Genomic DNA, 21,737 nt, shown 5'->3' on the forward strand with positions numbered 1-21,737 from the left:
CCAACCATCCATCTCCTAGCTGTTCATCCAGGATCCTCCAGCAGATGCTGCTCGAGGCATGCCGGGAGATGTAGTCCCTCATGTCTACTAGACTAACTAGAGGTCTTCTGCTTCAGATTGGAGACTTTCAGTCTGCACAAATTAATTAACAAATTAAGTGAAAAACAGAATTTGGAAGGGAACCGAGGGCCGCTAGACCATGGTCTAAAACAGACCCAAGGAGACCTGATCCATTATCAGGATGCTTTCACAATGGCAGTTTAGTCCAGATCCATTGGCTCAAACCTTAGGTGTGTACCAAAAAACTATACCTGAGTTGAGTAGCCTACACTGGATGTGCTGCACTGAGACTAACGCAATCTAAAGTGATTTGTTGACTAGTAATGGGCAATTTCAGACTTTCTTTCTGTTTATTCCCAAAAAAAGATTAGAACCTGGGGCCTTGAACTCAGTGAGCACCGTGATAGACCATCTGGTGATTTATAGGAATTAAAGCAGCAGCACTTTAACACATTGCTGATTTCCAATTTTTTTGTCTCATTAATGTGCAATAAAAGTCTAATAAAACTATGTAGTTCATTTAAATTAATCTTGTTGTTCAGAAAGGCTGCAATATACTAGAATGTCCAAATAGCCTTCATATCAGCTACTTTTGTAGACAATGAAACATTAATGTACCATATTGGTGTGATCTAGGCCCTATGTGAGATCATGCATTTTTCCTTGATGGTGGACATTTATGTGACATGTTAATATTTAAAACCATATTGCAGGGTCCTCATTTTAAATTAATCAGCTAGAAATATTAAAACATTAAAAAGTCTGCTTTTCTACCTAGATAGCTACAGATTCTTCTAGGGATAGTTGTCATTTTAGCAGACAAAATACAGGGTCAATTGAATTTACCATTAAAGAAAATGTACATACATGTTTGTGTATGTCAATTATAGTTCTTAAAAAGAAAGAATATAATTGGCCAAAATCAGAATCGGCAGGTCAGACTTTTGAAAAATCGGAAAACGGAATCGGACAAGAACAAGATTTACGTTCGATGCATCTCTACTCCAAAATGAAAAAAAGGTTTATATCTGTCTATGAATATCACGTCACAGGGGATATCCTGCCCATCTTACAGTAAAACAACTCTCACTCTGATTGGACAGCGCTCCCACAACAGGGCCTCCTGGGAGGACACTACAGGAGAGGACAGTCAGAAATGTTTCAAATCCACAAAGGACAGAATCAGAAACATAGGAGAATTACTAACAGCCGCTCCTCTGCTCTGCAGTAAGACACACGTACACATGTATGTAGGCTTCATTTCATCTGATTCACTCAGTGACCCTGCTTTGACTGTTTGGTTGTTATGGCAACTAACTCGCCTGCCAAATGTGTGTGTGTGTGTGTGTGTGTGTGTGTGTGTGTGTGTGTGTGTGTTGCTTTGCTGATTCAATTAATTATATTTTTAAGACATGAAGAGCCGAATTTGTGAAGAGGAGACCTGAAGAATACTGGTGATGCCGGTGATACTATATAGTGCTACAGATGTTAGTAATGATAGTGGGTGCGTGTGTGTCTTGCTGCTGCTGCTGATGATGATGATGATGATGATGATGATGGGTGCATCCGGATGCCTGTCGCTGAGCTCTACCATTTCTGTACTGAAGTACAGAGGCAGAAAGAGAAAGAGAGGGAGCATGTGTCAGTGTTGCACACACATGCAAGCACACACACACACACACACACACACACACACACACACACACACACACACACACGTAGAGCCTCAGCTGCGACACAGACCTGTCTGTGTCTAAAAATGGAAAGCACACTTGCTGTTGCTGAGAAGCCACAAGAAGCTTCCATATGTGGAGTGTACATACAGGGATTTATATTAACATCCATCAATGAAATAACATTAGTGGCCAGTTTTTTATCCACGATAAAAAACTGGCCACTAATGTCAGATTATAAGGGCACAAGAAATTAATGTTCTTTTTCTTTTTCTAAATACACGCATGGTCATTTTTATTGGTGACAGGGACATGTCCCTCTCACTTTTCAAAATACAATGATTGTATGGGGCATGGTCCTGTAGCTATGTAGTATGTGACCAGCAAGGAATAAGTTGGATACATGAGTTTTGCCATCTGTGTGAGGTTGCCAAGTAACCAGCAGAGACCCCATAGGGTACTGCACCTGGCTAATAAATAGTCCCACACATACCCCTCTGTAAAACCACATGTAATTTTCACACTTAGTTTTTTTGTATGGAATAAACAAACAACATATAATGTGTTAATAAATGGGGTTTAGATATGCTGTCAGGTGGGTTTGGTTTGCAGGCTTGGCTCTGTACATGGCACATATTCTCTATACCTCATACCGTTGAACATTTGCACATATCCTTGGTTAAAATTTCTTTTATATTTTTGTTGTCAATTTTATTTTATTTTTTTCTTGACTGTTGCAGAACTCGTTTTTATTTTTTATTTTCTCTAACCATGTTTATTTTTATGCAACAAAATACCAAGGCAAATTCCTTGTATATGAAACCCTACTTGGCAATAAACTTGATTCTGTCCTAAAGATCTTTCCTCCTGTTTCCATTTTTTGTGCTACAATAAGCTAACCACCACGATACGATACGCCTATTATTTACCGTACAAGAGATGCAAGTGATAACAATATTCTCATCTAACTCTTGGAAAAACGTTTCGCAAAATGTCGATTGCGCGTTTAGTACAGTTTGTCTCGAACAGGGACCTGTCCAGCAACCAGGCCAGCGCATGGTCGCCTATGATTGGTCGGACTGTCAGAGCAGGGATTTGATTGGTCAGATTGTCAGCGGCACCGGAGCGGGCGGAACAACACACTTTTATCCCATACCTAGCTGCTGGCTAGTGGCTAACATGTAACCCATTTCTTCGTTTAATTAAGTGCTGAGGCACCGTTTAATTGAAGGCTTCTAATGGCTTTTTCATGAAGTGTAAACTGACATTTAAATACCGTTATGACGAAGTGACCTGGGTTAGCTAAGCAGGCCACCTCTCATTGAAATCACAGCTAGTTTTCCAGCGCTATCTTTTTAGCTAACGGCTAACAGGAGCGACAGCAGCACCACCGGGAGAAGGTAACTGATAACCCAGAGGAAATGACACCACGCGAACGTTAACGTTAGTTACTAGCAACTGGGTGATTTAGAAGATTTAAGTTTAGTGAGAAACCTGCAGTCACTTTGGTCTGAGCAGAGCATGGACCACATCACTGTTGCACCTCTTACATATCACATTGTGGAGTCGTTCCTACTTAACATTTACCAAACTCCTAATCAATGTTAAGATTGAGTTCATTACTTTCAGGCAGTAGCCACTGGTTGCAGGTCATATCTATGAAAATCAACTTGCAGAGGCTTGACAGTGGCTGCTGATGAATAATCCATTGTCAGCCAGTAGAATAAAGTATGTTTAAAACGTACCAAAAACGGTCTGAAGAGTTGTCCTAAATTTGATTGACTAGTACAGTTACCGTTCAAGACATGCCTGTAAGGAACGGGCCGATTGCTTGACCTCCTGTATTGCTGCTTGCAGCTTGCTCCAGAACCATTGTCCCCCGAAATAACTTACAGAAATCACTCAAACGCTTAATATGCAACCCAACTGTATACTACTCACACTGTGTACTTCTGCTGCAGAGGAAAACATTGTACTACTACATTTACCCGACAGAGAAATATAGCTGGTTACGTTGCAGATTCCGTTTTACTTACAAAATATCACAATTAAAATATAATGCATTGTTAATTGTTATTTATTATTGATTGTCTTTATTGATACTGACCCACGGCCCATATTTAACAAGCATCTCAGAGTAGATAATCAACTGTTCAAAACTTTTCAGAGTGATGCGGTTTTGATTGTACTTAAGGAGGCTTAGGAGCTACACCTCATATGAAGTTGGATCACTCTGTGAATTTTCTGCCAGCTAAAACTGATTTCATACTCTCACACGCTTTATAAATATGGACCCTGATGCTACACCGAACACATTGCAGACCAACAAGTTGTTTGAAGCTGGTTAACCTGCCGGTCTCTTTCCTCTTCCTCTCCCACAGCATGAACTGCCCCCCCACCAAGCGCCTCCGAGGCATGAACCAGGATGTAGTGACGGCAGTGGCCTTTGATGACCCGTTTGGAGATGACATGGACTTCACCCAGGACGACTTGGATGAGATTGACATCATCTCCTCGCAGGCCATTACCTCGGCCGCTGCACCTGGGCTTGGGTCTAAACCAGGAATCAAACCGACAGAGCTGGCCCGCGGGTCTGCCCAGCCGCCATCTGCAGGGCAGAGCCATTCTGTGAGCAGAACCACAACCAATCAGAGCAGAGCGAATGCTGGGATACCAAGCAGAGAACCTCTCGGTAAGTTCAGAGCAGAACTCATCGCTGAAAGTCTAACTGCATTATCTTTTATTGTTGTAGACTAAAACAGCAGTGAAAATAAGCCATGAGAGTAGAAGAGTACTTGTTAGGCCCTGTTGCGAGCTGTGCCTCGCCTGTAAAGTGGCCGAGAGCAGGCGGCAGCAGCCGAGGGCAGTGACAAAAAGATTGACGCCGAGATCGAAAAGTGGCTGATGGTCAGCCACTGTGCTACATAGACATATGCCGATCCCCTGGCGGCAAATGCTGCTCACTACAGCCGCATTTGCCGGTTGCTGATGGCATTTGCCGCTGTGACAGCGGCATAAACCGATTTGCGTACTGATTAGCACTTTGAGCAGTGGCCGCTCACTACACTGCCCTACTAAGGCAAAAGACCTTAACTCGCCAGAGTGTGAAACTGAGAAAAAATACTTTAAAGTTATCTTAATGTCCTGACAATTGAGTTATAGGTATAATATTGTAATTTTCACATTTTGTAGTGTATACCTGTATTAATCTATCTACAAAAAAATGTACGTGCGCGCGCATCGCATTTACAGAGTACCTTAACTCAATTTGAGCATTCTGAAGCGCCATGAAACAAAGACAAACAACCGTAACTGATGTTATGGTATTCTGCCTTGGCTTCTCTACAGCTTTTGAAGTTACGATAAAGACAACACACAATTTTCACCCCAAAACAATAAAATTGACTCAAGGTATTTGTCCACAAGCAGATCTTTAATGTTCCAAAAATGACAATAACTAATTTTCGACCAAAATTGAGTTATGGTCTTTTCGCTTTGCACGGCAGTACACCGACCTGTGCCGGTTGTGTTCCACCGGCACACTGTTTAACAGCAGGTGGACGTGGTAACGTTAGGCATCGGTATAACAGTAAGTAATTTCATATATCCTTGCACATGTACCCAAAGTATTAGAGCTAACATGAGCTAACATGGCTATTGTTGGCTTCCCTACCGTAGTGCATATTCCATGGATGCATTAAAGCTATAGTGTGTAGGTTCTGTCGCCCCCATGAGGAATTATGTAATGACAACACTGTTGGCGCGTCCACATGATACAAGCCTTACGTGATCGCGATTTTTGACCAAATACATTGATATTGCGACAATATTGTAGGGTTGACAATTGGTGCTTTCACAAAATATTTACACAATTAGATTTTAGATAAATAATCATCAGTATTGTGACTATAATAACTAAGTGAGTAAATGCAAATAATAGAACAGCAAAAGCAGTCTGGTAAGTTCAGAAAATTACACCAATTGACCGTAATGCAGCCTTTAAAACCAGGAAAAGACACCACTTGTCATATTGCGATATTAGATATCTAGCCTCAAATATCAATATAATATTGATATATTGCCCATCCCTAGTGTTTAGGGTCAAGTGCCCACAATTCTGTAAAAAAAAAAAAGACAATTATGTAATAATTGTTACAGGCCTAGTTTAGAGAAATACAAACAAGCCAGGGCGTTTTTACCTGTATATGACCAAGAGCCAATTTTGGTTTGAACTAGGGCTGGGCAATATATCAACATTATATCGATATCGTGATATGAGACTAGATATCGTCTTAGATTTTGGATATCGTAATATGGTGATATGACATAAGTGTTGTCTTTTACTGGTTTTAAAGGCTGCATTACAGTACTTTTCTGAACTTACCAGACTGTTCTAGCTGTTCTATTATTTGCCTTTTCCCCACTTAGACATTATGTCCACATTACTGATGATTATTTATCTAAAATCTAAGTGTGAAGCTATTTTGTTAAAGCACCAATTGTCAACCTTAGAATATCGCCGCAATATCGATATTGAGGTATATTGTCAAGAATATCGTGATATCTCCCTATCGCCCAGCCCTAGTTTGAAACATGCTAATTTTAATAGGCACAGATAAGAGTGTGTCCTCTGGTACACAGAGTTCACAAACACAGATTTCCAATAAATAAAAAAATTTAAAAGTAGAATGATAATGATAGATTTAACAACATTTGAGTTCAGTTTCTAATAAGAAGGAATAAGAGTATTAAGAAATGACTTGCAGTGTTTCTGTAGTGGTAGTTATGTGTCGTTTTTTCACATAGAACTGGGCTGGTTACAGTTAACTGACATTATAAAGCTTTGTTGTTTGGTGTGTTCAGGTAACAGGCAGCAGCAGTTTGGGTCGGGCAGAGAAGACTCCCACAGTCTGCTGGAGGCCCAGCATGCAGAGCTAAAGAGGAAGGTGAGACTTGCTGGTTTCTCACTTGATAAAACTTTTTTTTTTTTTTTAAAACATCCGACAGCCACAAGATCAGCAGGACAGGTAAAAACAATAACAGGGCATTTGATATCCCATTTAACCGTGAGATTATAGCATGGATAAATTGTTATTTCTACGTTTCCTATGACTTCGTAATTTTGTTGAGCAGGACTCTTAAGGTAATAAAAGATCAAACTTTATTTATCCTGAGGGAAATTGCTGTGTAGCAGTTGCAATACAAGTGGGAAGTGGGAGGAGTGCAAAAATAAAGAGTGCAAGTATAAAAATATATCATAATAACTTGTGAAGTGGTTTTACATCACTGAGAACCACAAACGAGTAACAAAACTCTTTGTAATAATGTAATGAATTACAAAAGAAACAAGAGACACATACATAAGATGTTAGGGAGATGTTATATTCTCACTTTATTTGTTAGTATATGCTATAACACTATATTTTCCACTTTTTGATATTGTTCTGCATACTTATAAACTATTTTGACAACCTTTGACTGATGACGCTGTAACATCATGTCTAATGACTACAAATACAAAATAGCCTTTTGACCAACTCAAGTTGTTAAAATCATCTTATTCCACCCTCTCTGGTGGTATCACAGCATAATCTGTATCAGATAGTTCTAACTCTTAATTGAAGCTACTGTATATGATGTTTACCATATCTGAACTATTAAAACCCCAACTCCTTTTTGCACCATTCCATCAAATGCAAATGCTCTACGTCTTGTCCTTAAAGGGGAACTATGCCGTTTTTTTAGCTTAATTTACCTTAACTGAACAGCTTCGGAGTCACTGGAATGGTTATATGACTTTTTTCGGGTTGAATGGTGGGCGTCTCGCTCCCTGCTAGCGCCTGTGAGCGGAAAAACAACCCTTGCAACTAGCTGCCGGCCTCAGCTTCAGGAAGTATCTCGTGATATCAGGTCTCACGATGTAATAAATTGCTTCACGGCACTGCACACATACGCCCATTCAGGAACCGGCTAACAAGGTAGCGATGGAGTTTTTCACACTATCGTCATGGCTGAGCTGGCAAAAAAGAAGCAGAAAGCTAGGAAAGCATTGTCGGAGGAACAGAGGAAGAGGGAACGGCAGACTGACCGAGCGAGGAGTCAGACACAAGTAAACATAGCAGCTGCCAAATATTTATTCCGAAGCTGTAGGGGGAGCTCTATAGAGAAAACTGCGAGCAAAAAGCGAGAAAACGGCGAAGAAATGGCCAAAACTGCATAGCGCCCCTTTAATTTGCACATTTGTCCAAAGTTCATCCTTTCATACTTGTGTTTCTTTGCAAACTCTTGTAGTTCTACTACAATTTTAAATAAAGGGCTGTGGATTTAAACAATGTTTGGCTGCACAGCATGAGTTTGTAATGACCACTGCTTCTTAGGGGTTTTTAAATAAATACTTCACCCATCATTTACATCTAAAAAGGCATAGTCCTGTCTCTGTAATTGATAAGTATCATTTAAGTCATTACAACACATTCAAATTTGCATATTTACATGAAAACTTCTGAATCTAACCAGATATTTGCTTTCAGTACTTGGCAGTGTTTGATAGTCTGTGTTATGGACCCATTTCAGTGCCCAGACCTAGAAGGACAATGTAAAGTGTAGTGGATGGGAGCAGTGTAGGGCCTTTCAAAGCAAAGAAGATTTACTACCACTGTGAAATTAATTACTATGAAATTACAGAGTGACTTGTACCAGCTAAGAACAGACTCTGGATAAACATGTCCTGGTAAATGTGTATATTATTAGCTGAAGGAGGTGGAGGAGGAGATTGTGTTGAAGAGCGGCGAGATCCGGGTCCTGAGGGACTCTCTGAAAGCAGCTCAGCAGGAGAAGGAGGCCCAGAGGCAGAAACAGATCCAACTGGAGACCCAGAGACAGAGAGAGCAGAGTGAAAAGGAGAAGGAGCTCAACAAGAAGGTGAGTAGCTGCAGAAACACACACACACGCATATATATATATATATATATAAAAAAAATCATCTTTTGGAAATTGATCTTAATGCCTTAATTAAAAAAATGAGGAAAAATCCAACCTTTTAAGGGCACCGATTTTTTTTTGTGTGAATGAATAATGTATTGTAAATAAATGAATGGCCCCTGTATTTTAAGGAAGAACATTTCTTCCTTAAAATACAGGGGCCATAATTATACATACCCCTATGTTAAATTCCCATAGAGGCAGGCAGATTTTATTTTTAAAGGCCAGTTATTTCATGGATCCAGGATACTATGTTTATCCTGATAAAGTTCCCTTGGCCTTTGGAATTAAAATAGCCCCACATCATCACATACCCTTCACCATACCTAGAGATTGGCATGGTTTTATTTCAGTTAGCCTAATAGCTAACTGAGATAAGATCCATATCAATGCAAATCAAACCAGCTATTAGGCTAACTGAAATAAAACCATGCCAATCTCTAGGTATGGTGAAGGGTATGTGATGATGTGGGGCTATTTTAATTCCAAAGGCCAAGGGAACTTTATCAGGATAAACATAGTATCCTGGATCCATGAAATAACTGGCCTTTAAAAATAAAAATCTGCCTGCCTCTATGGGAATTTAACATAGGGGTATGTATAATTATGGCCCCTGTATTTTAAGGAAGAACATTTTATTTATTTACAATACATTATTCATTCATAAAAAAATTGGTGTCCTTAAAAGGTTGGGTTTTTCCTCATTTTGTTAATTAAGGCATTAAGATCAATTTCCAAAAGATGATTTTTTTTTTATTCCTCTTTTTAGTGAACTTTAGCATGGGTATGAATACTTATGAGCAGCACTATATATATATATATATATATATATATATGTATATGTGTATGTGTATATATATATATTTTTTTTTTTTCCTAGAATAACATGATAATAACATGTTCTCTATGTTCAGGTTCAGTCTTTGCAGTCAGAGCTGCAGTTTAAAGAAGCTGAGATCAATGAAATAAAGACCAAACTGCACAGTTCGGACAAAAACAAGATGGCCTCTCCACTGCCTAGAAACAGGTCAGTCATCATCAATATTACTGTTTTATATCAATTTAAACTAAATATCTTTGGCTTTTGAACTGTTGTTTGAACTGAACAAGACATTTGAAGAGAAAAGCAAAACACAACCCAAAGGAAATGTTTGGTGTTTTGTCAGTGGGTCACTGCGGTGGAACAGTTGCAGCTGTGACTCCAGAATGAACATGTCCGACTGACCACTGTGTGTGTTTTTGAAATTGACTTATCACATCAAGTCGGAATGTTTGATTGCCCTCCGCTCATCTCTAATCTGGTTGGCTGCTCTCTTCTTTCTCGCAGTCCGAAAGTGCTAAACTGTCTCGCCCAGTTGCATCATGGGAGCGGCAGCAGCTCCTCCTCTCCAACAGGAAATGGCTTTATCACCAAGGAGACGTTTGGAGCCCACGTCCCGTCCAGAACGACACCGGTGAAGACACGGAAAGACTGTGGGTCACATGACGATGTTAATGGCAGTTGTGGTGGTGAAACAGGCGTGTTGAGGACACCACTTTGATTGACGTGTGCGTGTTTTGTGTGTTCCAGCAGACAGAGGGGTGTCCAGCAGCAGATCTGGGGAGAGACGGGAAGCGTCTCACCCAGACCCCTTCCTGTCCGTCAGACCTGCTCACCTGCAGCTCCGAGGTCAGTCTGCAGTGCTGCCTCATAAGAAATCCCTTTGGTTGCCTGACAAATTTTCCAACTGGTCAGCCTAAATAATCAAGAAATTAGACTCTCAGCTCATTCATTCTTAAAAAAAAAAAAAAAAACATTTTGAAGACTTAATTGTATTTATTTATCCATAAATTACATGTATTCATTAATTACTAGGGCTGTCAATCGATTAAAAAATGTAATCTAATTAATTACATACTCTGTGATTAATTAATCGAAATGAATCGCATACATAACTAACGGTGCCTGAACCGATACTTTTTAAGAAAGTAAAAAAAAAAAAAAAGGGTACTAAACAGCAGTTGGTGACATTAAAGAACGGCTTGTTTATTGCTAAGGCCAATATGGTCAAAATTAAATGATATAATAATAATGTATAACAATAACTTATTTCACTAGTAAATTGCTGTTGAACGACAAAAACAACCACCAGATGGGAAAAGGGCATTTACAGTAACTTCAAATGCACCAAAAGGCTGTAGTTTACCAGTTTCATTGAACGCACCGTCTGTGTTGTTTTTCCGACGGCAGCTGCAGATTGTTACATCCCGGTGTTGAATCCTCTACAGTAAAATACGGTCACACTTTACAGCGTTAGCTGTCAGCATTTTAACCGTGTTTAATCCAGCTACTAGCTACTGGTAGGCTAACGTTAGCAGCTGTCGAGTATAGTGTTAACTAGCGTCACGCGCAACGGTGTTTGTGTTGCCTGTATGGTCTGTTTCAGAGCAGAAGAGAGAAGCACAGACATATCAGTGGCACCAGATTCCGGTAGCCAGGGTTGGCAGGAAGATTTTTACAAGTAAATGTTCCAATGAATGATCCAGGCAGCACATTCTCGTCTTCCTCCTTCATTTTACAGTCGAATGGTGGCTAGGACGGCTCCGGGTCAAACGTCAATATGGAATGGATTAATCTGCGTTATTTTTTTTTTAACGCGTTATTTTTTCTCTGATTAATTAATCGAAATTAATGCGTTATTTTGACAGCCCTATTAATTACATTACAAATATACAGGATTCAAATACAGTGATATCTGTAACCAGGGACTGACACTGGATCAGTTTATCCAACGCTACCAAGCCATGGCCGAGCGACGTGTGTCGCTGCGACGTGCAGTTACATTTTTTTGAGAGGTGCATGTCAGGCTACGGCGTGGGGTCCGGCGTAGACGCACAGGGGTCTGTGGGGGTACGCCGACGATTCTACGCACAACCATAAAACGGCCTTTAGGCTATAGACGAGTTTATAAAATTAGGGCATTTACCAGACAGGGAAGGTCTCATGAAAGACAATATCCAATTGTCCAGCATTATGGGAAATGTAGGATCCAGTGGGGTTTTTTTGGAGCTTGGCCCATACTAGGGAAAGAATCTTCTCGGAATATGTCGGCCTTTGCTGCACAGAGCTGCACCGATTTTACCCATTCTTTTTTTTTTTTTTTTAATCGGTCTCTCATGAGTCCAACAACGTACGTGTGTGTGTGTGTGTGTGTGTGTGTGTGTGTGTGGTCCTCCAGGTGGGGTCCTACTAGGGTTATTGCTGCAGCAGCCTTTGTCTCCCAGCAGCCTCGGCCTCTCTCACCTCCTATCCATGAGTCTGACTGACATCCACCTGACATCCAGGTAAACACCCTGCACTGTAACCATGACAGTGTTTATTGTATGTTTATTAAGGATCCCCATTAGTCATCACCATAGTAAAGACTATTCTTCCTAGGGTTGAATGTGGGCGCTAATGGAGTGTAATATGTGTAATACAAGTAGTTAGAGGGAAGGTGTTTGCAGCAGTAACTTCAGAGAGAAACAGATATTTTTTCAATATCTGGTCCATCCACCCATCCACTTTCATCCACGAGGCCGTCTGATACTAGCCTGGAAATCCAGACCCAAATCCGAAAGATTAAGGGTCTGGCACTGAGTAATGAAAATGGTCCAACTCGAGGGGCGGCACCAAGCATGCATTTGAAAATCTCACCGCATGCAATTGGATAACACTACGACCAATCAGAACAATACACAGGGTGACGTATCCAGAGCCCCATACGCTTAGCTACCAGCGGAGCTAACTGGTAGATTAAACTGTCATCATCTGTTTAGCTCGCCTCTGGCCCGCGTATATCAAATACACCGATGTGATTGGTGCAGCACGGCTACAAGGGCATAGTTAAAGGACAATTCCGGCGCAAAATGAACCTAGGGGTTAATAAAATATGTGTACCCAGTCGAACGTTCTCTGGGATCTGTTTTCATGCTAATCGAATGCGTCTCTAACTTTAACGCAAACCGGTGGTTAGCAGCTAACACTAGCTTTCGGGGCAGATGGTTAATTGCTATTTTATACCACTAACAAGGCTCAAAATAGCACCTCACGTCAACGGTAGCATAATGAGGGTCCTTACGTGTAAACCGAAGCATTGAGAACTTTGTAAGTGTACAGACAGTTTATTAAAAAGATATAAAGATTATAAAGACAGTAGCGCTCATGTTTACATGAGGGCGCCATCTTGGAAAAACAGTCATGAGCAGTCGAATCACCGCACGCTGTGTTTGAGCTATGTTACTGGTTACTGGTTGCACGGCGTTCGGCGTTCGACTGCTCATGACATTATAGAAAGGATCCCTACAGAGAGAGACCTTTTTGTTAAAGAGTAAGATTTTTTTTTTTTTTTTAAACCAGGAACAGCTCCGAAATCACCAACTTTTAGTGAACGTAAATTGAAGGTGCACAATTGCCCATTAACTTTACATTTCAGCTTGTTTTGCTGCTGCCAACTGCAGCAGTCTTTCTTAATACTGGACCAATTTCAACAATTGTTGTTCCCATTAGTCACTTAGACACAAAACATGGGAAAATAGGGTCCAGGTTGAAAAATACTGATGTTACCCTATAAGCACAAAAGACCTGAACTGTTATCAAAGACTAACTGATGTTGGTGTTTTTCTGTGTCGTGTTGTATGTTATGACTTCAGCAGGCTGTCTGCAGGTTTGCTGCTCCACTCTGATCCTGCAGCCAGTGTAGGTGGCGGTGTAGGCGGAGCTCCCAGAGCTGCTCTGAGTCCGGTCCAGAGTCTGGCTGTAACTGGCCTCAACATGCTGAGTCAGAACCGACCAGCAGCTGCAGCCAGCAGCAGAAACAAAAGGTAGACTGACTGACTGAGACATTACAGTTGATCTGCTGAAACTTTACTGACGTTGATATCTTCTGCTCAATGAAGAATCCAGAACAACAAAACACAGGCTGCATCTCATAACCCTTATTTGATAGCTCCTCGACTCCTCGGCTGAACCAGATGTTGTTCTGTCCCTCCTCGGTGAAGGCCGTCTCAAAGCTCTTATTTCTGCCCCGAGGAGCGAGCATCGAGGAGGGATCATCAAGGATCTATAGCCGAGGATACACGAGAGTAGTCTTCCCGGAAGCCTTGCGGCTGAAGGAGTTGCTAACTCCGCCCAAGAGGAAAGGACCCTCCCTCTAAAACACATTTGCTCGTTGCCTCTCTCCTCCGATGACTTCCTTGCGTCTCTCCCGTGCCTCCTCGGTGGGTGGGACTAAGACGCGAGGAAGGGAGGCAAGTGGAGGACTTGAGGAGGCTATTAAAAGCCCGAGACACACCAAGCCAATAATCGGCCGTTGGACAGTCTGGCGAGGTCAGTGACTCGAGTCTGTTCGGTGTGTTCCGTGCCGTCGGCCTTCATTTTGGCCGATTTGACATGTATAATCGGCGGGCAGGCACTGCCGGCAGTCGGACTCAAATGACCCATCTGACTAACTAACCCGGAAACGGGGAGCAGAATGAGCGTGACTAGAGTCTCTCAAAATCTGACGAAAATCTTTTAAACTGACCTTTGTCGATCTGAAATGAAGACAGATTCAGCAACTGCATGGCCCATTTCTCGCTTAAAATGTTTTCAGAAACACGTTTCGGTGAACTATTTAGTAAAATATGAGATCGTATTCTGAACAAGACAAGACAGTCTGTCTTTGAATTTCCGGAGAAACCAGACCCACGTGACTCGTTCGTCCAATCAGCTGCCGGTTTTCATTTTTGGGCGAGAATACAGATTAGCGCCGCCTGCTGTTATGGAGACGTATTATGTCTCGTCGCTTTGGTGTGTTCTGAGGCACTTTTTTGACCAACTCGGGGAGACAGATCAGTCCAACTGCCTTTTCTGCCGAGGGTCGGCCGTCTGGTCAGTGTGTCTGCAGCTTAAGGGCTATGAGGTGCAACCACAGTTCTGTGGACAGCAGAGCCCTCTTGTGGCCCAATGATGAAACAGCAGCACTGAGATGACCACATGGCAAAACGTGTTAATGTAGGTTAAAAAAAAAACCCTGCACATTCAGCATTTCAGGCATCAAGCCACCACTGAGAATTACTGTTTCACCATATTTGAAATACGGTTTTCACACAAAAGTGACAACATACAACAAACTAGATAATGTAGACCAATGGCTACAGAGGGTGTATTGAGGACAGGCCAATGTTTGTTAATATTTGTATATTTCTATACTAAACATTTTTAAAAACTTTTCACCATTTAAAAAAAAAAAGAACAACAAGATCATTGAGCATGACCCCTTTTGAAAAGTGTAACAACCACTGATACAGACATTAAGTGTGATTTGGGCAAATAACATTAATCGAAGCGAAACATTAAAAAAAAAAGAAAAAATCTAAATTATTTTGTGTGTTTGTGTAGGCCGTGTCCCGGAGCTGTCCTCCTCCTCCCTCTGTTGGAGCTTCACCTGTCTCGGCTGTGTCAGGCTCTAGACTCAGTCCGCTCCCCCTCTGCTGGGAGCAGTGGGTCCAGCTCTACCGCTGCCAGCTCGCTCCCAGCAGGCAGTGCTTCTGGACTGGGGAGACTGGAGGAGGCTGGTTTGACTGGTTTCAGCGTGGAGGACACTGGTTTGGCTGCTCTGAGGCTCCTGTACCTGGTGCTGGCCCACAGTGACGAGGTGATGACACCACAGACACCTGTAATGACCCAGCAGACATTCAAACTTACTAACCAGATGGCACATCTCAAGGTTTTATCCTGATGTATAGATGTCCAAATCAGAGGGATAACACAGGATATCATGTTCATTCTGTAAATTACAACACTGTCAAATTCCATAGCTGTTGCATCTGGAGCGCCTTTCTATTTTTTGATTTAGGCATTTTCGACGCAGTATAAGTGTGTCTTTCCTTGTTGAAATTGTGTTTGACATCACTACTTCATCTTGTCTCTCAGGTGGTGGCGGCTGTGTTGTCAAAGGAGAGTCAGAGCAGAGTTACAGACATACAGGTACAAACAGAAACACGCTGATGCACACAAACACTCTTTCAACTTTATTGTGATCTATTAAACTTCATCAACTTTACCTCCTCACCTTTATTAAAGTAGAATTGGGCTGGTTAGAACTGGTTTATATGAAACTACATATTGTTTGTCCAGGAGGCTTAAGATCATCATGGTATTATGATAAACAGAGATTTTTCACTTAAATCTCCCCTCAAAGTAAAACATGTAATGAAATCCTCCTCCTTCCTCTGGTCTTAGACTGAACACTCGACTGCAGGTGTGGGTCTGTGCTCCCAGAATGCCTTGCTGACGTCAGTGTTGCGGCTGTGTGAGGCGGGCCAAGGCGGCGGCTCGCAGAATGAGGAGCTTGTCCTCAATGCCATAAAGACCCTGTGTGTCCTTATTGAGAGGACCCCAGACACTCACGTGGACAGGTACACGCAAGCACACACACACACACACACACACACACACACACACACACACACACACACTCTCACTCACACTTAAATGTGTGACTGCAAACAGGCAAATTTACCAACAACCAGCTGACAACTGAAACTTCCCCCACTCTGAAACACCCTTTAGCACACATTCTGTTCTTTTTACATTCCTCCAATTACATTACCAAGTATACAGGAACACACATGATGCAACACTCACCTGGGAGGAATACTACTGGAGGGAGAGGAGTGGCTGAGCAGGGAGTGTGTGTGGGTTTCTGACTTTTCCACTGACTCTAAGTTATGTCATCTCTGACTGTACGCTACCTGCACTGAGTCACTATGGTGACGTAAGAGAGAGTAAAAATAACCAATGACATGTGAATTTTTCAGTCCGCCCAACGGTCCAGAAACAAAAAGAAGCCACTCAGTTTTTACTGCACAAGTATCTTAACATTATGAATTAATGGGTTTACACTGGTCACACCTGTCTATGTCTCTGTCTCTCTCTCTCAGGTTGCAGTGTGTGTTGCAGGTGGTGTGTGTGTGTTTGTCAGCAGACTGCAGGTTGCAGACCGTTTCGGGGAGTGTGTCTGTCCTCACGTCTATGTCCGACCACCAGACACTGGCTCAGCAGCTCTGCTCTCAGCACGGTGAGTCTCCACCCAAACCTACGGCACTGTAACTGCGTTGACATTTACTAATGTCATTTATATACTATTGCAGTGTTTCGACTGCATGGTACGACTCTACTAAACTCAACATCTTTTTTTGGTTTTTATAGCAAAAGTTGTGGATATTGTCTAATACCTTGTACTTTTTTTTTTTTTTGGTACCACCACGGTCGAGTTTCCAACCGAGTTGAGCAGATACTAAAAGGTGGAGTCAAAACCCTGCAGAATAGCGACCGCAATTTTTTAATCACTTGCCCCTGATTTTAAAAATGGCAGCCCCGCAAAACTACGCCGTGCACCAAGCTGTACAATTACACACGCCAGAGTTATGGCGATCAGCTGAGAATGCCGCGGGTACTATCCACAGTGGAAAACGAAATAGAGAAAAGAACCTGGTACCAATAGCGTCACATATTCACTCCATTGTTTAGGTTTCTTCTCCACATGATTTTAAATTAAGCTCACTGCAGCAGCATTTGACTTTTGTTGTTGTTTTCTTCAGACCCATGTATTTTCCTGAAGTTGTTCCAGTTCATCAGAACAAGACCAGACAACCAGGCAACACACACAGACTGGATTCTGCTGGACCTGCAGGTAACACAACGCACACTTTTTCTACATTAGAAACAGGCCTTTATTTCACATTTTCTGTGTTTGATTATATTTTAGCGAGACCCATTCATGGTTTCTGATCCGCTCCTGCTTTAATTTGCTTTTGATGTATACTTGTTGTCTTGATAAATGTTAGTGTTGAGTTGCATAGCAGGTGAAAACAATGACAAAGTAGAACTGACCAGAATGAATGTATTAATGAAGCCGTATTAGTAGAAAGAGAAGAAAAAGTGATAGCGCTAGTGGTGATTACAACATGATTCTGTTGTACTGATGGAATCAGTACTGTGGAAATCGACATTATAGTGAATCAATTATTTGAACTAGGTAATTCCAACCCTCAGTGTTGTTATAAAAGCTCAGCAATCATTGTTTTGTGCTCGCCGCAGCTACACTTTTAATTCAGCTTTTATATGAATATTAACAGTATATGTGCTTTGGCCTGTATTGTTGTCTTTGTGTCTCAGGTGGTACGTTTGCTGAGCAGACTGAAGACTCAGAGAGCAGAGAGCTGCACCGCCAGCCAGCACAGCACCTGCCAATGTCACACTGAGGTAAAACTCTCTGACCCTCTCTTTCAGTGTTGGGCAAGTTACTTCCAAAATGTAATACATTATAGGTTACTAGTTACTGTCAATTGAGAGTAATTAGTTATATTACAATATTACTGTCTCTGAATTGTAATGCTTTTCACTACATTTGCGTTACTTTTAAGTTACTTTCACCAAAATAACAGTGGACGTATGACTTGGAAGGTAGCTTGTGAATTTCACCACAGGTTCAGTAAAGTCTCATCTTTGTCCACTTTAATATATCCTAGTTTATTCATAGTATTTTGTATAATTAATGTGAATATGCAAAGTAACTAAGAAAAACACCACAAAAGGTTGGGTTAAAATGCATTGTAACTCGCGTTACTGAGATTGTAACGGGTATAATATTACCGAAATTGAATTAGTGATGCGTTATATTACTGCGTTACAGCAAAAAGGAATACATTACTGTAATTGCGTTAGTTTTGTAACGTGTTACTCCCAATACTGCTCTCTTTATACAGTGACACTAAACACTGGGTTGCACCTTTCTACACAAGCCTCTTATCTCGCTCTCTCACAGTTGGTTCAAACAGTGGTGATTGTTTTCCATCGTCAGTGGTTGGATCTTCGTGGTTCTCGGGACCCTACGGACTCAACTGGTCAGTCACACATCAGATTTAAAATACAAGGCTGCAAATATTCACCCTCTGTCACTAAAACTGTTGTTGACACACAACAAACTAAAATATTCAATTACCACTCAGAGTTGTTTGTTGTTTTTTTTAAACTTTCTTTCAGGCCCGGCCCCGCCCTCACAGAAGTGCCCCGCCCCCTCGTTGCAATGGTGGCGTGGCCCGGCGGCGTCGCTGCTCAGAGAGTGTCTGCTGCTGCTGCACTGGCTGCTGCTGCATCACGGCAGCTTCTCAGAGAGCTGCAGGCCGCTGCTGCACATGTATGACCAGGTGATCCCCGCTGTACGAGACACGCTGAGGAAGATCCCCGAGCTGAGCGAGAGCGAGGGTACACCCACACACATACGCACACACATAGATGTACGCTCGCACAATGTTTTGTGAAGTTAAACGCTGAAAAAATAGTTTGCAGCTGTAAATGTTCATTTTGTAACTCTAGCGTCACCCAGTTGTTGTCAGGTATATCCAACAACGCGAGAAGGACAGCTAGCAGTACGTTTTCATTTTGATCAAACATAACCCTGAAGCCTTTTGTCTTAAAGTGCCCATATTATGAAAAAAAATCACTTTTTCTGGGATTTAGGTTGTTATTTTGTGTCTCTGGTGCTTCCACACGCATACAAAAAAAGAAAAGAAAAAAAAATCATCCATGCTGTTTTGAGTGAGATACAGGTTTCTGAATGTGTCCTGCATTCAGTCTCCGGGTGAGCTGTTCAAAATCGGCAGGGCTTTCTACGTCACTAGCCGGAACGAGGTGGCTAACCGTAGCATGCTAGCTCGTTCTGAATGGCAAAACACTGCTACAACACACACTAGTTCACCATAATCTACAAAAGAACTACTTAGGGCCCTGACACACCAACCAGACGGGCCGATCGTCGGCAGAAAAGGCAGTCGAACTGATCCCGACTGATCAGTCCGACTGCCTTTTCTGCCGACGGTCCCCGAGGTCCAAAAAATGCCTCAGAAACACACTGAGGCGACGCCGACTTGAGCGTACGCTCTGCGCGTGCGCGAAACATAATACGTCTCCATAGCAGCAGGCGGCGCTGCTCTGTATTGTTTCCATTAACAGTCTGATTATTTCCCAGAAAATGAAAACCGGCAGCTGATTGGACGAACGCGTCACGTGGTTCTTTTTTCTCCGGAAATTCACAGCCAGACTGTCATGGCGGCTTGTTCAGAATACGATCTCATATTGTACTAAAATAGTTCACCAAAACGTGTTTCTGAAAACATTTTAAGCGAGAAATAGGCCGTGCAGTTGCTGAATCTGTCTTCATTTCAGATTGACAAAGGTCAGTTTAAAAGATTTTCGTCAGATTTTGAGCGGCTCATCCGCTCCCCATTTCCGGGCGAGTCCCGACTGCCCTGTTTCCGACTGAACATGTCGGGTCGGCCCAAATGAAGGCCAACAGCTCCTCGGACGGCCGACGGCACGGGACACACTGAACAGACTCGAGTCACGGACCTCGCCAGACTGCCCGACGCCCGATTATCGGGCTGGTGTGTCTTCTCTCTTACATGTCCCTGTTCTGCACGTATTCCACGCAAAGTTGGAAGTGCGCCCTCGTTTAGAAGAAGTCTCCCGGCTAATCCTGCCTTGTACTACTGAAATTGTAGAAACAAACAGCTAGCTAGATGATGTAATCTTACCTAGCTACTGCGCATTTGCGACTCCCAACTAAGATGTTACAGCAGTGAGAGGTCTCACTCTGTAGCTAAAACAGAGACCTGAACACAGTGTGAAAAGAGGAGCTGCAGCAATGTGCAGTACAACAAAAATATGGTGTTTTTTGAAAATTAAACCATTTAGACCTATTCTGATACAACCTCAAAATACAATTACGAACCTGAAAATGAGCATAATACGGCCACTTTAAAGGTAAAACATGAAAAATCAGTTAAAGCAGAACATAAATCCCACGTTTGTGGAGCTTGTCGGTCACGTCTCTCCTGTCAGGCTCTTGAAGCGGTCAGATATCACTAGTTATTAGTTGTGTCAGTAACACCTGTAAGTTAACTGGGATAACCTAACACTTTTGGTACCGACTATCTAACACACATTTTCCTCACACAACCTCCCCTGAATAAGATGGTTGAGCCATTTGACTCTACCATCTAAATCTACTTTTCTCAACTTGCAAAAAATGAAACTGAATATAATGTGTGTCGATCACATCTCGGCTGATACCTTATCCACTTAATCAGGTCGGTATTGGTGTGTTTTCTCTTTCAGCCATGGGTGTTGTTGCTGTGTATATAATCATGGTGTAAATGTCACAATATTTATTATATTATTCAGATTTCTACATGTAGTATCATGAACTGCATTATATGGCACCCCTAGTTTCATCATTCAATTTAGTTAGAGAGATAACTTTGACACCTTACAGGAAATGTTCAGGTGTCCACATACTTTTGGCCACTCAGAACTCAGAAGTAAACAGACTCCTGTTTTCTGCTTCCTGTCTGTCAGAGCTGGCGTTGGAGGAGATCTGTCGTTCGGAGGGCGACGACACTGACGACATGGACACTGAAACTGGCTCCTGATTGGCTGCTGCCACCGACTCCCCCAGTGACCAATGAGCAGACACGAGGGACAGTTCGCTGACTGCGGATTCAATATTACAGATGGAGATGAGGACAGAACAGAGACGGAAATGGATGTTGGAGGGAAATGAAGGCTAAGAGAAAAGCCTGGTTGAAGTGATGGGACAGTCACAGGACTTATTCTGCTGTCTGATGCAATTTAACAATAAAACATGAAGGTGAGACAAACTGCTGCAGTCAGAGTTCGTGTTCTGTAGGTCGTTTCTGTTCTTGTCTTTTCGTCTGTACTCTTCTTTAACAGTTAACTTTAACAGCTGTTACTTCCCTCTATGGTTCATACCTTTATTTAATACATCAATACATTGTTTTGCACTGGATACTAGGTCTGTGTATATCCAGTATTTCATTCAACAAATCATTTTAAACATGATAATAGAATTACTATTTGCTAATGATGTATTTTTTTTACTATTTAAATGCATATTTAGTTCAGTTTATAATTGCATTATTAAAATACTTGAAACTTTA

The 21,737-nt window shown here is 41.9% G+C and overlaps 1 protein-coding gene and 1 long non-coding RNA gene across 3 annotated transcripts; both read left to right on the plus strand.

Annotated features, from left to right (window-relative positions):
- The first annotated feature begins 976 nt into the window (after positions 1 to 976).
- LOC118493318 lies at positions 977 to 1,925 on the plus strand. The gene is made up of 2 exons (XR_004895311.1): positions 977 to 1,287; positions 1,479 to 1,925. It is a non-coding gene; the product is annotated as an uncharacterized LOC118493318 (long non-coding RNA).
- A 904-nt stretch (positions 1,926 to 2,829) lies between these two features.
- LOC116047834 (ATR interacting protein) lies at positions 2,830 to 21,438 on the plus strand. 2 transcript variants are annotated; one of them, XM_031296843.2, is made up of 18 exons: positions 2,830 to 3,133; positions 4,115 to 4,425; positions 6,597 to 6,679; positions 8,484 to 8,654; positions 9,629 to 9,741; positions 10,042 to 10,187; positions 10,285 to 10,383; positions 11,933 to 12,038; positions 13,386 to 13,556; positions 15,115 to 15,370; positions 15,649 to 15,702; positions 15,958 to 16,133; positions 16,659 to 16,795; positions 17,319 to 17,410; positions 17,896 to 17,982; positions 18,545 to 18,623; positions 18,763 to 18,984; positions 21,136 to 21,438. In XM_031296843.2, the coding sequence occupies exons 2-18, from the start codon at positions 4,116 to 4,118 to the stop codon at positions 21,207 to 21,209; spliced, it is 2,376 nt and encodes a 791-aa protein (XP_031152703.2). In that variant the 5' UTR covers positions 2,830 to 3,133; position 4,115; the 3' UTR covers positions 21,210 to 21,438. The 2 variants fall into 2 exon arrangements, with proteins under 2 accessions (XP_031152703.2, XP_031152705.2); XM_031296845.2 differs by having other exon boundaries at positions 10,288 to 10,383.
- The last annotated feature ends 299 nt before the right edge of the window (positions 21,439 to 21,737 follow it).

The sequence above is a fragment of the Sander lucioperca genome, chromosome 16 (genome assembly GCF_008315115.2).
Source record: "Sander lucioperca isolate FBNREF2018 chromosome 16, SLUC_FBN_1.2, whole genome shotgun sequence".
In the NCBI taxonomy this organism is placed as follows: domain Eukaryota; kingdom Metazoa; phylum Chordata; class Actinopteri; order Perciformes; family Percidae; genus Sander; species Sander lucioperca.